General features: G+C 41.2%; 1 protein-coding gene across 1 annotated transcript in view; it reads left to right on the top strand.

Moving 5' to 3' along the window:
* Positions 1 to 16,548, top strand: part of SLC2A8 (solute carrier family 2 member 8) — a gene marked incomplete in the record, with an annotated part of 454,119 nt that overhangs the window by 1,847 nt on the left and 435,724 nt on the right. Inside the window, 1 exon segment of the mRNA XM_044058812.1 lies at positions 8,804 to 8,966. Within this exon segment, the coding sequence (XP_043914747.1) occupies positions 8,804 to 8,966 (163 nt within the window).

Genomic DNA, 16,548 nt, shown 5'->3' on the forward strand with positions numbered 1-16,548 from the left:
ATTCTGCATTCTTTTTATAGCTGACCACGTGTTTAATTTCTGCTAGTATTCCATCTTTCTCTTTCTAGTTTAAGGTTGCTGCTCCAGGGTCCCCAAGTTCTGGTATTATTTTCCTGCTGCTTGCAAGTCTGTTAAGGAAATAAAAAAAAAAAAAAAACGCTATTCTTGTAGCATGCCTTTTAAATAAACTGAAGTGTAAGAGTGTGGTCACGTTGCATGCAAAACGTATATGTATGCAGTGGAGATGAGTGTATTAACCTCAGACACAAGTGCCCCATTTTTATATTAAAAACTCATCTGGATAAGATGGTCATTTTATATGCCTTGTAACTGACAAAAGTCACTGAATTAATTTTTTTATATGCACAATTGCATCTCATCCCATTTCAGTACGCATACTCACTCTTTGGATTTGTATTAATTTTATGTGCATCAAATTGTATTAAGTGTTTATTCAACTTGAAAATTTCAACTGCAGTAACCCTTTTTATATTAAAATTTAGGGTATCTGCACATCTGTGTCCATGAGAGAGTGCTGAGAAACATACAGAAGCGCACAGTACTTATCCCTTCTTCCAACCTTAGAACCCACTTTTAATTTTGAACAAAGCCATTTACTTAGAAACATTCTCCTCTTTATGCATTGTGCAGTTTGAAGCAGTCTTGCAAATAAAACAAACTGATTACCACTATAGTCTAATCAGTCTGTAATGCCATCTGTGTGCTTGTTTAGTTTTGGCTCCCCATACCTCTCAACCTGCTAGCTGAAGAAATCTGGACATTGCCCCCCCCCCCCATTATTTTAGGCTAAGACCCAAAATGTGGACAAATTTTAAAATACTGCTCTTGCAAACTTGTAAAGGTTGTTAGAATAACCAGTTTTGTGTTTGCATGTAGTTTCTGAAGGATATGAAGCCTGAAACTCAAATGTTTTGTCATTATTTAGTGACTTCAGTTCTCAGTGACTTACCAGAAGATTTACCAGAAAACCACAAATTTCAGGAGGAACAGATAAAAAAAAATGAGGCTAAAATCTGGACAGTTTTGAGGTATACTCCCCCCAACTAAATTCTAGTTCTCCCACGGTTTTGTTATCCTATATGCTGTCCATGTTATGTACCACCTCAGTTTCTTTTTCCCTAGATCTTTCTTATAATGGAACACTGCATATTAGGTGTGGTCTTTCCAAAGTCTTGCACCTTGGAAGTATGATTTCAGCATCCCGAAATGTCATTCCTGTCATTCTGTTGGGCCTTGCCTATGCTTTCTCACTTTATCCTGATTAATTTTAGGTGTGATTAAGACTTCATTTTTTTTCTGTTCATCTTGGTTGCTTACACCATCCCACTTGTACTGTAGATTAGGGTTATTGTCAGCAAAATGCACAACTTTGCATTTTCGCACTTTGTAGCTCAGCTGTCATCACCTGTGCCCATTCTGTCTGCCTCATTGGATCCTTTCACTTTTTTAAACATTTTCCTGTAGTGTTGTCTGTATATCTTAATCGATATTATCAAATCCTGTTGGTGGTGGTTTTGCGTGACGCAGCACTAGCCCCAAGTAAAACCTCAGGGTATACCACTGGTCACCTTCTGTCCTTAGACTTCATTCCAGTAACATCACCCTCTGTTTTCTATGACCAGTATTTAAATTGCCTTATTGTATTTGGGCCTACTCCTGCTCCCCTGTTTTTCTTCATCTGTGTTCTTTTTTTCAAACTGTGAAAGCATTGCTAAGTCTAGGACAGTTAAGCTCTTTGTCATATTCTGTTGTTTGCCATCTGTAAAACTGTAGTAAGTCTGAATCATTCTTTCTGGACACCCATGATGCTCCCTTTCATGACGGGAGTTTTAACTTCAGATTGGAGTGATTTTCCATTTACTTTCTGCAGGATTGATTTTTACTGGCTTAGTTCCTTGGGTCCTTTTTTTTTTTTTTACCTCCCCTTATGTAAGGGTACCACATCATATTTTTCCCAGTTAATCTAGTGGAACCTTCCAATTTCTTGGGACAGTTTATTTAGTTTGGGTAGGGGTGCACAAAGTACTTTATGGTGTAGCGTTTTAACACTTGGGTGGCAGGCAATTTGGTCTGTTGATCATATTGTTAGTCCTGCCAAATGTTTTTCTTCCTCTCTCCTTTTAGCCACCCACTCATTGCCTCCTAATATACAACTTATTTCTGTAGCATTTAAACTTGATTTGTTCATCACCATAGGCTAGTCAAAACCCAGGATTTCACTTGCCCACATCCAGGAGGGTTGTGGGCGCTATTCCCAGTAAAAAATTACGGTGCCTCATCCATTCATTCAGGCTCCTTTTGAACAGTGTCCTAGAGGTACTCTGTTTCATGTGAATTGGTAGCCTATTCCAAACACGTGGCAGTCCCTGGGAGACAAATCTGTCCCTCCATGTCCTGTTTAAGTTGCAGGCCATATTTAGGTTCCATGGGTATCTAATACATTTTGATTTACGGATATGCAGCAAGTTCATTAGGTTTGGATCTGAGATTGCTCTGTAAGCCTGGCATAAGTCTCCCCTAAGAACTCTGTGATGCAGAGTATAGTGACATGGACTTGATTTTATTTATTTATATTTGTTGACCGGGAGTGTCCGACTGGACGTAGGTCCATTTTCAGCGGAGGCCCGGGGAGAAAAGCTCCACAGTTAAAATAAACAGACAGTAGTTACATTGGATTACATAGCGATTAACAATTTACATAGCAATTACTTACAACATATTTACAGATGAAGAACGTAGTACATCAGTAGTCAACTAGAATCTTTATCTGTGAAGTACATAACAGACATTAACAAATCTTAAAATAAGAAGTTCCTGTTGTATAAGTACTAGGCTTATGAGCATCTGAGCTTGCTATAATCAAGGTAGTCAGTGGAGTGGAAAGAAAGGTAGTGGTTGGATGGGGTGGGTGATATTAGAGTGGGAGTTGCAAGGGCATAGCCAGCATGTTTTTAGGTGCACTTTTAGTAAAGTTTTGACTTGGGTGAGTGATGGTACGGAGGTAATTGTGGGTGGGAGGGAGTTCCATCATTTGGCTATGGTGCAAGAGAATAGTGCTTCACCAGCAGAGTTATTGGCTTTAGTGATCTGCACGTGATTTTTGTTGCTGGATCTTAGTGGTGTTGTGGTGCGATGGGGTTGGAGTAGATTCTGGAGGGATGGGACATTTGGTGGATGGTTTACTAGTTTGTGGGTGAGTGAGAGATGATACCATTGAAGGAGGTGAGGGAGTTCAAGCCCAGCCCAGTTCAGCAAGTGAGCATCAGAGACTATCCATGTGCAACTAACAGTGGGTAAAACTGCCTTCCATTTTATAGCCTGCTACAGACCACACTCCCAAACCCAGGAACCCCACTCGGCCTTCCTGAGAACACTAGAAAATATGAAGGTCTCTCCAAACACCATTATATTGGGCGACTTCAACTACCCAAGCATAGACTGGGAGCATTACTCTAGCTCCAACACCCTAGCCTAAAGGTTCCTAGAATTTATAAACTCAAATGCTATGGAACAACTTGTTACCACTCCCACAAGAGGGGAAAACATACTGGACCTGATAATCACCAACATGGGGACTCTATGCTCCAGACCAGAAGTGTATCCATCACTGGTAAGATCAGACCATAAACTAATCTCACTGGATATTCACATCCTGACCCCACCCCCTGTCCATAAAACCACAGTGAAAAACTTCTCTAAAGCAAATTTCACACTCCTCAAAACTGAGGTGGAATCCTTCAAAGCCCCCGGGCCTGTGGAAAATACGGCCCAGACCGCAGAATCCTTTATAAACGCATTCTATGAACACCTTCTGGAATGCATGGATCATGCGATCCCAAATAAAACCAAGACCCAATCCTCCAAAGGCAGACGTCCTGTCTGGTGGACCCCAGCCATAAACAAACTATACAATAGAGGGAGGAAGCTACTAAATGATAGAGCAAAATCCCAAAAAGGGAAGGCATCACTGATCAGTATTAGCAAAAAACTACGGGCACACATAAAATTGTCTAAGGCTAGCTTTGAGAGAAAAATTGCACAGGACACTAAGGATAATCACAAGGCTTTCTTTAGTTATGTTAGGAACCTGGGTGGTAATTCCCAGATATGCTCAGAATTAGTCCAAAATGACAAAATATACACCAAACCCACAGACATTGCCAACATCCTAGCTGACAGGTTCACCCCACCAAAGGGCAAATATCTATCCCAGCAGAGTGCTGCCCCTGACATCTCAGATGCTCGGGTAAGAGCCGCCCTCAAAGCAAAAACACAGCATCAATGGGACCAGATGGTGTTACATGAACCAAGAAGAGCTAAACCCAAACATAAAACTACTGTTCAATCTCAGCCTTACTACAGGATATGTGCCCAAAGAGTGGCGTGCAGCAACAGTGGTCCCTCTCCATAAAGGTGGTGCCTCAACGGATCCTGGAAACTATAAGCCCCATAAGCCTGACTAGCTTGGTCTGCAAAGCTATGGAAAGGATCATCATGGACCTCATAAATAAAGATATTGGGGACCTATAAACACTGGATCCTACCCAGTTCGGCAGATCCTGCCTCTTAAACCTGGTTGATTTCTTTGAAACAGTCACCAAGGCCATTGACAAGGGGAAGGTGGTCCACACAGCCTACCTGGACCTACAATACCCCACTCGGGCATTATAGATAGGGGTTTATGTCACTAGATGGATTGCAAACTGGCTCAAGGACAGAACCCACATGGTTAGAATTGCTGGAGCCATGTCAGACTCCAAACCAGTTACAAGTGGTGTCCCACAAGGCTCAGTCCTGGGACCTCTCTTGTTCGGTATATATTTCGAGGTATAGGCCAACGAAGGACTTTGGCTGACCGATGACTGCAAACTGGGTGCCATAATCAACTCTTCAGTCGACACAAGCATCCTCCAAAAGGGCCTCATAGAAACAGCCAACTGGTGCCAGAGCCATGGCCTCAAGCTAAATGCCAAAAGTGTATAGTCATCCCTCTGGCAAAACAAAAGTGTCCACAAATTACCACATAGGTGGTAATCCATTAAGTACAGAAGTAATTAGGGACCTGGGGACCCAAGTTGATAGCAATCTCTCATTTGACAACCAAAGTGGTTAGAAAAACATTTTATATAGCCCACCTAATCATGAAGGGATTCTCATCTAGATCTCTTTACTCATCCCTCATCAGGCCCATAATTGAGTACAATGCCCTTTGGGATGTACCTTACCAGACACCTGCAGCAACTGGAAAGACCCCAAAAGTACCTCACCAAGAGGATCAAAGGGCTCAAACAGATGCCATATGCTGCCCGGTTAAAGAAACTCCAGCTCTACTCAGTGGCATACCGCCTATTCAGAGGCGATCTGTGCCTGACGTATAAAGCCATGTCTAACCTGGAATTAATGGACATGCTGCACCTCAGAAAATCCAAATCCCATCGAGACTTGACCCTCAGCACTGAAATAAATAGGACATGCTGGAGGGACAGATTCATAACCCAGAGGCCTTCACTCTGGAATCCCAGTCCAGGTTACCTCATTTCTCTCTTCAAGAGGAATCTTGATGAGTGGATGGGAGATCCTATCACTTCTGTGTCACTGTTAGACGGAGGGCACAGTACTAAAAAGGGCATAGCAAATATAAATGCCCTAGTTTGTTGTAGCAGGTCTCTAGCTTGTTTAGATCACATTGCCTTAGGTTGGTATATATTGGAGATTGAAATCTTTGGTGAGAAGATGCTTATTTCTGTATAACACTCCTAGTTTTTGTGGACTTTTTATGGTCTTGGATATGTGAATGTCAAATTTAGTTTATTGTCCATTTGTGTGTTCAGTTGGGTATATAGGAGAGTTGTTTTGAGTATGTTTGGTGGGTTGGAAGATTAGTTTAGTTTTGTTTGGGTTGAGTATTTTAATTGCATCAGATAAAGTTTCAACAGACAAGGAAAAGGGCTCGTGTGACTTTTTGCAGTTTAGGTAAGTGTGCCATGTGGTGGCGGAGGCTAGATTATTTGTGGTCAGATAGGTAACTCTGAAACCAGTTGGTGACTGGGACAGAAACAAGTTGTTTGTGTGGGACCACAAATGCTTTAGATGAGAGATGGCCATTGTTTTTTTGCTGAAAGGATAGTGTTAGTAAGGAATAAAGGCAGTGGTGGTGCTATGGTTTGGTCGGAAACCATGCTGAGTATTGGAAAGGAGTTGAGGTTGTTAGTAATAGGGAGAAGGAGGTAGTCTGAGACCTGGCAGTGGAGAATAGTGATACTTTCCAGTGTGGAACATAACTTTTCCTGACAGAGATCGTAAAAGATCGGGTTAATCAGATGGATACTGGGTAGGCTAGAGCATCAGCTGCGATTTGCAGGTATTCACTTGGGAGGTTGTCTGTTGCTAATTTGGTGGGTTTAAGTTTGGTTAGTTTTTTTTTCATGTTGTAGGTAGTACAGAAAAAAAAAAGGAAGTAGTGGGGAGATTAGTAGTTGAAGGTGTGGGTTGGAGGAGGAGGTTGTGGTGTGCTAGTGATAGTATGGTTAGTGGGTTAAAGTTTATTTTTTACGCCAGTTACATTAGACTAGGTTTTTAGAGATAGAGTGGTATTTTAGTAGTTTAATTTTGGGGGATCTGAAAGGTACTGTTGCCTTTATGTGGAGCTGATGATTTTAAGATCTTCAGTTGCTCTTATGAGGGGGCTAGAAACAAACGGTTAACAGAGTTAATTGATGAATGAACATATGATAGTGACAAGGGTGGTTGTAGTTTTAAAAATGGTGCCTGCAACAGGTAATATTTATTAACTTTGGGATTGTCTTAAGGTAATGAAGGGGGAGGGTGAACAAGGGTGTGAGCAGGCAGTTTTTTGTACTGCTGCTAATGAGCCAAAGCAAAGACAAGTTAGTGTTTGAGAAACGATCACAAGGGTGTGAGCAGGCAGTTTTTTGTACTGCTGCTAATGAGCCAAAGCAAAGACAAGTTAGTGTTTGAGAAACGATCACAATTGACCAAGGACTGCTCTGAAACTGTAAGTCATTTGTTAACCATTTTCAGGTGGAAAAACAGGATAACCTTGTATCAGTAGGCCACTGTGGTCTCAGTTTAAATGAACAAACACAGTATTGATCAGATTATGGATACTGCCTGCTAACCAAAGGGAATAAGAGAGAAGGTGGAAGAGGTGTGTGTGTGTGTGTGTGTGTGTGTGTGTGTGTGTGTGTGTGTGTGTGTGTGTGTGTGTGTGTGTGTGTGTGTGTGTGTGTGTGTGTGTGTGTGTGTGTGGGCTGCTTACAAGCCAAAGCGGAGTGCTCTCCAGGGGAAAATGAATATTGGCTCAAACAGGTAGACACATACTCAAAGTTAACTTTAGTTGTTTGCAGACCGTTCAGACCCAGACTGCGCTTTTCTTATAAGAATGATAAGGATGGTGCCCCAGTTGAATACTTAGAGTGGTGTTAGGTTCAAAGTTAGTCAGTCTGTGTAAGGCACATGCTGGAGTCCCTTTATCTTCTTTGTTAGAAACCGCTGAGGTCTGTCCAGTTGCTGCAGGCGCTTTGTATGGTACATGCCAGACGTGGTGTTACACTCAATCATGGGCCCTCATTAGAGGGGTTATAACATCCTTTGTTCTTGAGGCAATGCCTTCACTAATCAAGTGTGCTACATAGAAAGCCTTTCTTACTACAGTGGACACATGGTGATCAAAGTTAAGGTCGCAGTCAACTTGTAATCCCAGAACCCTTAACACTTCCTAGGTTCTTAAGGTATTGTTGTTGATTTGATAGTGTGAATTTTCATTGTTTTTGCTGAAGTGAATGATGCATTTTTTTGCATTCAGTTTGAGACAGTGACTTAAGACACCAGTTGTTGGTCTACGTAGGACCCTCCTGGAGTATACTGACATTATTTGGGGATTCAGTAATTTCACCTAGTTTGCAGTCCGCAGACATGGTCAGCCACAACCCCTTAGTTTTGGCTTCAACCCCTTTAGTTTTGGCCTAAAGTTCTGAGAAGTGTGTACCAAACAATAGGGGGCCCAGTACTGATCCCTGTAACATCCTGCTGGTAACAGGTCTGCTGGTTGATGTGTGGAGTCGCCCACTATGATAGTGAGTGTGTTCTGTTTGTGAGCTAAATGGCAACCCATCTTACAACAAAAGGGTTTACATTGTTTGCTAAGTGTATTGGTAATGCCAGCAAAACAATGTGTACCAGAGTCACAAGTAGTAATAAATCTGTTTATTTCACTAGTAAAAGTTTGCAGTAGAACTGCTTCCTCAGGCATGAAATAAATAAAAAAAAATATATATACAGTGCGAAACAACAACCTCTGTAAATCTATATATATAATGGTATACTACATATATACATACAAACAGCACCTTATACATACATGTATTCATGACACACACAAGTTTAAGATTGATTTTTGCATTCTCTTCCTACACATCTTAGGGGAGGGGACAAGAAAAAATCTACAGAAAGGCAAGAAAATAAATTGATATTAAGAGCTCAACATCCACCTGGCCTGAACCAGAGTTAGTAGATCTTAGAAATAATGTAAGATAGTATGACTTTATATATGTATTTGTTTATATACATGAATATATTTGAGGCTTTTTAATGTAAGCATAGGGTGCTGTTCTAGTAGAAGTATTGACTGTAACATGTTGCATAATTGTATTTAGGTAACTGAACTGAAATGCCTGTTAAACTGTTAAAGGGAGATGTCATGTATGTTGTGAGCGCAGATATTTAACAGAAATGGGAAACTTTTTAATTTTTTCTTTTTCAGTAAACTTCAGAATCGGAAACTGTACTTGGCAACATTTGCTGCTGTTTTGGGCCCTCTGAGCTTTGGATATGTGTTGGGTTACAGTTCACCTGCTATTCCAAATTTAAAGAAAATTGAAGATCTTGACCTCAGATTAGACAGCAATGAGGCATCATGGTTTGGGGTAAGATGTGTGTGTTTGTTGCATTGTAATATGTGTGTGTATATACGTATAAATATATGTATTTGCAAATTACTTGAAATGTAATCGGAATAAGAGCTTTTTTTCTGGGTTGACCAAGAAACTGTGGTCGGGTAAGGGTAAGCTTAGTTGCATATGTGAACATGGAAATGTTTGAATCAAGTCTGCAGTTTATTTGAATCTCACTGTCTTAATGTTGTGAATATAGTAAATCTTGTTTGCAATGCATGGATCTACTCAATCTAGATTTTGTATCATGTGGTGCATGCTGCATTATATTTTGAGTTCTTCTGAAAGATTATATCAGAAGATGGTGGCATCCTACCAGTGGTGATGGGAATGTAACCTATATCCAAACTGAAAATTATGTAATTATGGAAGCAGTTGCCCAATACTGTGGTGTCCAGAGATAAGACAGCCGCTTCTTTGACTTCTAAGATTCATTCCTTATTCTTTTTACTATTAAATTTGACCAGTAATGTTTTGCTTTGCTGCAACAAGCTGCTTAGCCTTTAGCATCTCATCTTAAGCTTTGTTTCAGCAGCTGGCAGCTGTTGTCCTTATTTCCTCCTCTTATTTCTGAATATAGTGAAGAATTATTGGTCTGTACTAAGAACATTTTCTCTTGACCTGGCCACTGGATCTGGGGAAAGAACACTTGCGTAGATGTAGATCTCCCTAGAAGTAGTACATTTTGGGAAACCTTAAAGGAATATTAAGCTGAATTTACAGTTGCAGACTGCAGGACAAGTGTCTTCTACTTTTTTAATTGTCTGGGTGATTTCAAAACGGATAATGGTAGTGTGTGTGTGTGTGTGTGTGTGTGTGTGTGTGTGTGTGTGTGTGTGTGTGTGTGTGTAATCTGATTCCCTTCAGTTTTGCTGAATACTGCAGATGTCGACAGTCTTCCTTGCCAGCCCATTTTGGTAAGCAGAAAAGTTGTATAAAGTGATACAAGAGGCTATTCTGGGATTGTGCAAATTGAGTCTTGTGTAATTAGTTGAAGGGGGGGGGGGGTGTTAGCCTTGTAAACACATTGTATTTTTAATTGTATGCTCCAAGGTTATTTCTTGTATCATATGCTGTGCTTGGTCAACCTTTTGTCGACATTCTTGGTGACAGTCTTGTGCATTCCCTATCAAGTTAGAAGAATCCATATCCATCTCGTGTGTGGTGCATAATTCTAATCAAGTAATGTATCACTTTCCTATACTAACAATCAAACCTGATATGTCTTTCTTTTAGCAAACCATCACCATAAATAAACTATACAACAAAGGAAAGCAACTCCTTAAAATTTAATAGATAGAAAACCCTTCTTCTCAGGGGAGAGAGTGTCAAAAGCATTACATAAACTTGGGATAGCCTGCGAAGCTAAAGATAATGGTAAATCTATCTTTAGCTGTATATTAGAAAATTAAAAAGCACTACTTTACATTGCTCTCACCTTATTCATAATCGCTTCTCTTATTCTGACCTAATAGACATTGCTAGAATCCTTGCCCTGAGATGTCTATTCAAAACACAGAAATAACCTCTGCTACCCAGTTTTCTCCAAAGGTCACATTAGACCAAAAGTGCGTCCTCCATGGTCCTTGATAATATACCTGTTTACTGAGCAATGGAGTGTAACATGGCCTTACGGATGCACTTCCTAAACTGCTTGGCTTAAGTTTAGCTACTGGTTTTATCCCGGAGTGGCACATTGCAGTGGTGATGCCCCTCCATAAGGATGGCCATGCAACTAACTGACCTGGGTACTTGCAGATCTTTCAACTGTGCTAGCTTCATCTGCAAAGCCATGGAATGTATTGCACATGACTGTATAAACTGCAGTATCCACACTTTTGTTTGACCTGACCCACAACAGTTTGGCTTTGTGAAAGGTAGAGCTTGTGTTTGACCTGAAATGTTTTGAAAAAGTTAGAGGCTGTTAATGGTGGCCATGCAGTGCATGTGACATATATCTTGACCCCTTGAAGATCTTCAACACTATTTCCCATGCTGGCATCTTACAATAGCCATCATACTTTGAAAATCAACCCATATGAGGCAAGATGAATAGCAAACTGTCTGAAAGACTGAATCTTTGCAGTGCTGAGTTCCATCTCTGTTCTGGGACCTTTCCTTTTTTGTATTTCCCAAATCTCCAAGCAAAACCAAAATGTTCTGGCTAGTAAAGTTTGCACACTACTGCAAACTGGGGGTTATTGTTAAGTTACCCTATGACACCCAGACCCACAGAATGACATCTCTAGTAATCAATTGTACTAAAAATGGGCTCAGATTAATTACTAAATTGTAACATCATCACTTTTGTTTGGTAGACAACCAGTCTCCTCATTGTACTGTGTAGATAACACATCGCTGCAAATTGAAAATATATTTTGAGATAGATGCACTTGTGTTTGATATCATCTTCTGTTTTTGACCATCATGGGATAACTGTTCTTAGGAAGTCCTTATTACCTAAATATCGTTAAGGTCTAAAGAGGTAGAGTATCATGTCACCTTTGGGATGCATCGCACTAAACATGTTAAACATGTCAAGTGAGAGACCCAAAAGGTACCTAAACAGAAAGATCAAATGTCTGAAGCCCCTGTGGTGCCAAGAGAAGCCTGAAGTGTTGTCCCTTTATTCAATGTCATATGGATTTTTAAGGGGAGATCTTACTTTCTTGCTCACCACTCCATTAGAGACCCAGTTGTTCTGGACCTCCTCTATCTCCTCAAGGCTAGTATATTCACCAGTACCAGGGACATAAATCATCACCAGCAGAAAAATAAAACCATGTGCAGGGACAGGGTTAGCACTTCTCAAATCTTTGGAATAATCTTTCTTTCTGTCTGTGTACAGTAATGTGATTTTCGCAGTCTTCCTTTTAAACGTAACTAGATAACTGAATGGGTAGTTGAAAATGTTTTCCAAGAGAAATGAGGTTTGGTCTGACAGGTTAATGGCAAGGAGTGAATTGTCTTAAAAACCCAGTTGATTTGAAATGTATAGGAAGAATGTTCCAGTGTACTTCAGATTGATTTTGTAAGCACACTTCCCAGATCAAATGATGCAGATTAAAGGGCAACAATGGGATTCTGTTATTAAATGCACAATTTCTAACCTTTTTCTCTCTGTTTACAGTTCCTGCTATGAATAACCTGCAATGCAGCATTTAAAATATTTTAAATACTGTAGACTTTCTCTTCACTAGAACAGTACATTAACTGTACTGTGGTGTTTCACTTTCAAAAAACATTTATCCCGCCTGGAAAAGCTTGCTGCAGTCACCAATTCACTGATGTCATCAAAGTCAATGAATACAGGTAGTTTTGTAGCCAAGTCTCTCCTGAAACTGACATCACCACGACCATCCAAAAAACCCCACCCATGTTGTGATGTCACAGCTCCCAGGCCCTTCACCTACCCATACAGAAAGTAAAGGCTAGAACAAGGAAAGCAGTACACGAGTAAAGTCTCCTGCTGTGAGTTGTCACTCACAGCAGGTAACAGCTCAAATTACCCTTAGCACTTTGACAGCTAGGGAAGTTGGGTATGAAGGGGGATGGGAGATGAGTCACAGTAGTACAATTCAGGCTTCACAAAAGACCGCAATTTAGCCATTCTGAAAAGCAGCAGCAATAAAAAAAAAAAAACACTTTGAAAGCCTGTTCAGTAGCATTTAGTTTCATAGGTATGAACCTATCTGCCCTAGGGCATTTATAAGCCTAGCCAGAATGTGTTTGGCTTTCGCCACCCATTTTAAATTAATTTTGCTATGCCCTTTTTTTGAGGTTAGTATACTGTGCCTCTGTCTAACAGTGACACAGAAGTGATACCCGGGGTAAACTTAGATCTCCCATCCACTCATCAAGATTCCTCTTGAAGAGAGTCAATGAGGGACTCTGCCTAACCTGGACTGGGATTTTATTCCAGAGTGAAGGGAGCCTCTGGGTTATGAATCTGTCCCTCCAGCATGTCCTATTTATTTCAGTGCTGAGGTTCAAGTCTCTCGAGCGTGTAGCTCGATGGGATTTGGATTTGCTGAGGTGCAGCATGTCCATTAATTCCGGGTTGGACATGGCTTTATACGTCAGGCACAGATCGCCTCTGAACAGGTGGTATGCCACTGAGTAGAGCTGGAGTTTCTTTAACCGGGCAGCATATGGCATCTGTTTGAGCCCTTTGATCCTCTTGGTGAGGTACTTTTGGGGTCTTTCCAGTTGCTGCAGGTGTCTGGTAAGGTATATCCCAAAAGGGCATTGTACTCAATTATGGGCCTGATGAGGGATGAGTAAAGAGGCACAATGACCTCCCCTGATCTAGATGTGAATCCCTTCATGATTAGGTGGGCTATATAAAATGTTTTTCTAACAACTTTGGCCACGTGGTTGTCAAATGAGAGATTGCTATCAATTTGGGTCCCCAGGTCCCTAATTACTACTTCGGTACTTAATGGATTACCACCAATGTGGTAATTTGTGGGCACTTTGTTTTTGCCAAAGGGGATGACTATACACTTTTTGGCATTTAGCTTGAGGCCATGGCTCTGGCACCAGTTGTCTGTTTCTATGAGGCCCTTTTGGAGGATGCTTGTATCGGCTGGAGAGTCGATTATGGCGCCCAGTTTGCAGTCATCTGCGAACTTGGTCAGCCACAGTCCTTCCGTGTTGGCCTGTACCTCCGAGAAATATATACCGAACAAGAGAGGTCCCAGGACTGAGCCTTGTGGGATGCCACTTGTAACTGGTTTGGAGTCTGACATAGCTCCAGCAATTCTAACCATGTGGTTTCTGTCCTTGAGCCAGTTTGCAACCCATCTAGTGACATAGGGGTTTATATTTAAGCTGGTGAGCTTATCTATAATGCCCGAGTGGGGTATTGTATCGAGGGCTTTTGCGAGGTCCAGGTAGGCTGTGTGGACCACCTTCCCCTCGTCAATGGCCTTGGTGACTGTTTCAAAGAAATCAATGAGGTTTAAGAGGCAGGATCTGCCCATAACAAAGCCGAACTGAGTAGGATCCAGTATCTGTAGGTCCCCAATATCTTTGAGGTCCATGATGATCCTTTCCATAGCTTTGCAGACTAAGCTAGTCAGGCTTATGGGGCGATAGTTTCCAGGATCCGTTGAGGCACCACCTTTGTGGAGAGGGACCACAGTTGCTGTACTCCACTGTTTGGGTACATATCCTGTAGTAAGGCTGAGATTGAACGGTAGTTTTATGTTTGGGTTTAGCTCTTCTTGGAGTTCATGTAGGACGCAGCCCGGGACACCGTCTGGTCCCATTGATGCTGTGTTTTTTGCTTTGGAGAGGGCGGCTCTTACCTGAGCATCTGAGATGTCGGGGGGGCAGCACTCTGCTGGGATAGATATTTGCCCTTTTGGTGGGGAGGGGGGGGGGAGTTTGCGCTGAACCTGTCAGCTAGGATGTTGGCAATGTCTGTGGGTTCGGTGTATTTTTTGTCATTTTGGACTAATTCTGAGCATATCTGGGAATGACCACCCAGGTTCCTAACATAAATAAAGAAAGCCTTGTGATTATCCTTAGTGTCCTGTGCAATTTTTCTCTCAAAGCTGGCCACGATTTTATGAGTGCCTGTAGTTTTTTGCTTATACTGATCAGAGATGCCTTCCCTTTTTGGAATTTTGCTCTATCATTTAGTAGCTTCCTCCTTCTATTGTATAGTTTGTTTATGGCTGGGGTCCACCAGACAGACACAGTTTGTGTTTTAAGTAGTCGGTGAACAGCAGGAGATGTTACTTAAAACTAACTGACTGAAAGGCAGCAGTGTATGCATGTAAAATCAATGCAGTGACAGGAGCTTTAGGAGGAAAGAGACCTGTGTGATGTAATCTTTTTTTTTTTTTTTTTTAGAGAAGCACTGCATTGTAGGATAACTAGAGGCAGACTTAACAGTCGGGATCACTTCAACATGCTGCACCCCATGTGGTCAGATTCAGAAATTATGTATAAAAATATTTCAAAACCTGTAAATAGTCCCAGAGTGGTGGTAAAATGTAGGAAACTCCAAACCATGATAAAGTAAACATATTTTTGAGTCTGTGGGTGTGATTCTCCTTTAAGTTTACAGGCACCTAGTTTTTAAACTCCTGAAAATGGCATCCAGTAGGCATTAACATTAAGTAAGCACTTTTTTTTTTTTTTCATTTTCTAGACTAGTAGCTTTAATGAGGGAAACAAATTATTTTGCAAAGGCATGGCTGAAGGTTTGTGCCCTTAAGACACCAGCAGTTCTTCATGGTTTGTCAGCTTTGCAGGACATGTACACTAATCTGACCTACAGGCCATTTATTCCTAAGAAGCCTAGCTAGTTTTAGATAGTGTAGGAGCTATTTAAATTGCTTGCTAAGAACCCAGCCACTTACTGTGCACTTAATATACCTTTTTACTTCTTAAAAAGATTCTAAGAAAGTAAGCTAGCTCAAACTATCTTGTCAGAATAGACTCCTGGACAGGTAGTGATGATATAGATGTCTGCTGTCATACATGGTTATTAGGGCCAATAACAACCAGAATATCATTTTACGATACCAGAGGAAAATACTGAGATGGAGCAATCTTAACTCCTCACATTTTTGATGTCCGCCCTGAAGGTGAAAATATCCAGGATAATCCATACTCTTCAGGCTGCAGGTACCCACATTGTGTAGGAACAGTGTTGGTGGACTTCTAATTTTGTAGGGATTCCGCTTCCAAGTACAGTCATTAGAAAGTCTGCATGGCAAATAATGCTGCCTTTGCCAGAAGAGAAGGTCCAGCCCCTGGATGACCCATTGGATAAGGGTTTTTTTTGTTTTCCCTTCTAAAAATTTCAAAAGGACAAAATCCATTGATGTGCACTCTCCCACCAAAGTAGTCCTGAAACCAACCAATAGATGTCCTGGCCTTGTTCTTCATAGACAGGCCAGGAGCAGGAAGTGAAGAGTATTCCAGAAAAGGGCAGTATCCAAGGAATAGCAAACATTGGAAATCTCATTGCTGGGAATGTCTGCCATTTGGATAAGCCAAGCAAGGCAAACCTTTCAAGAATAACAGGTGAAGGCCCATATCAGTGTTATCTTAGCCCTGTACCCTCACTTTCCTTATTCTTTAGGAAGACCACCATATTTCACATGCTAGCTTTGTAGTGTCAGAAGAAAAAGTGTTAAAAATCTGACATCAGATGAACAGTGTGTTGTCAGTCCTTTCTCAACCTTGGCCAGAAATGCCAGCTGTACCCCCCCCCCCCCATTTACCATAAGTCTGCCAGGGGCTGTCTTTCAGGCAACTGCATTTACCTCCGCCATTCTTCCTCTTTCCATGTTTTGTACTTTTCTCCTTTAGTCAAACCCTTCCCAGTCCCGTTGAGGTTTATCATCCCCGACTCGGTGGCCCACCCTCTTCCTTTTGTTTACAAGACCCCAGGCAAGGCCATATAAAGGAGTTAGACTCCTATTTCAGACTCTTGAACTGTCAAGAGCTTTAGTAGGCATTTCCAGGAGACTAAATATTTATAGCCTTCTCAAGATTTTGCTTTTTTGTGACTCACATTTGATTTGTAATATTT

Source organism: Protopterus annectens, chromosome 16.part0, assembly GCF_019279795.1.
Source record: "Protopterus annectens isolate FY-2018-M chromosome 16.part0, PAN1.0, whole genome shotgun sequence".
NCBI lineage: Eukaryota > Metazoa > Chordata > Ceratodontiformes > Protopteridae > Protopterus > Protopterus annectens.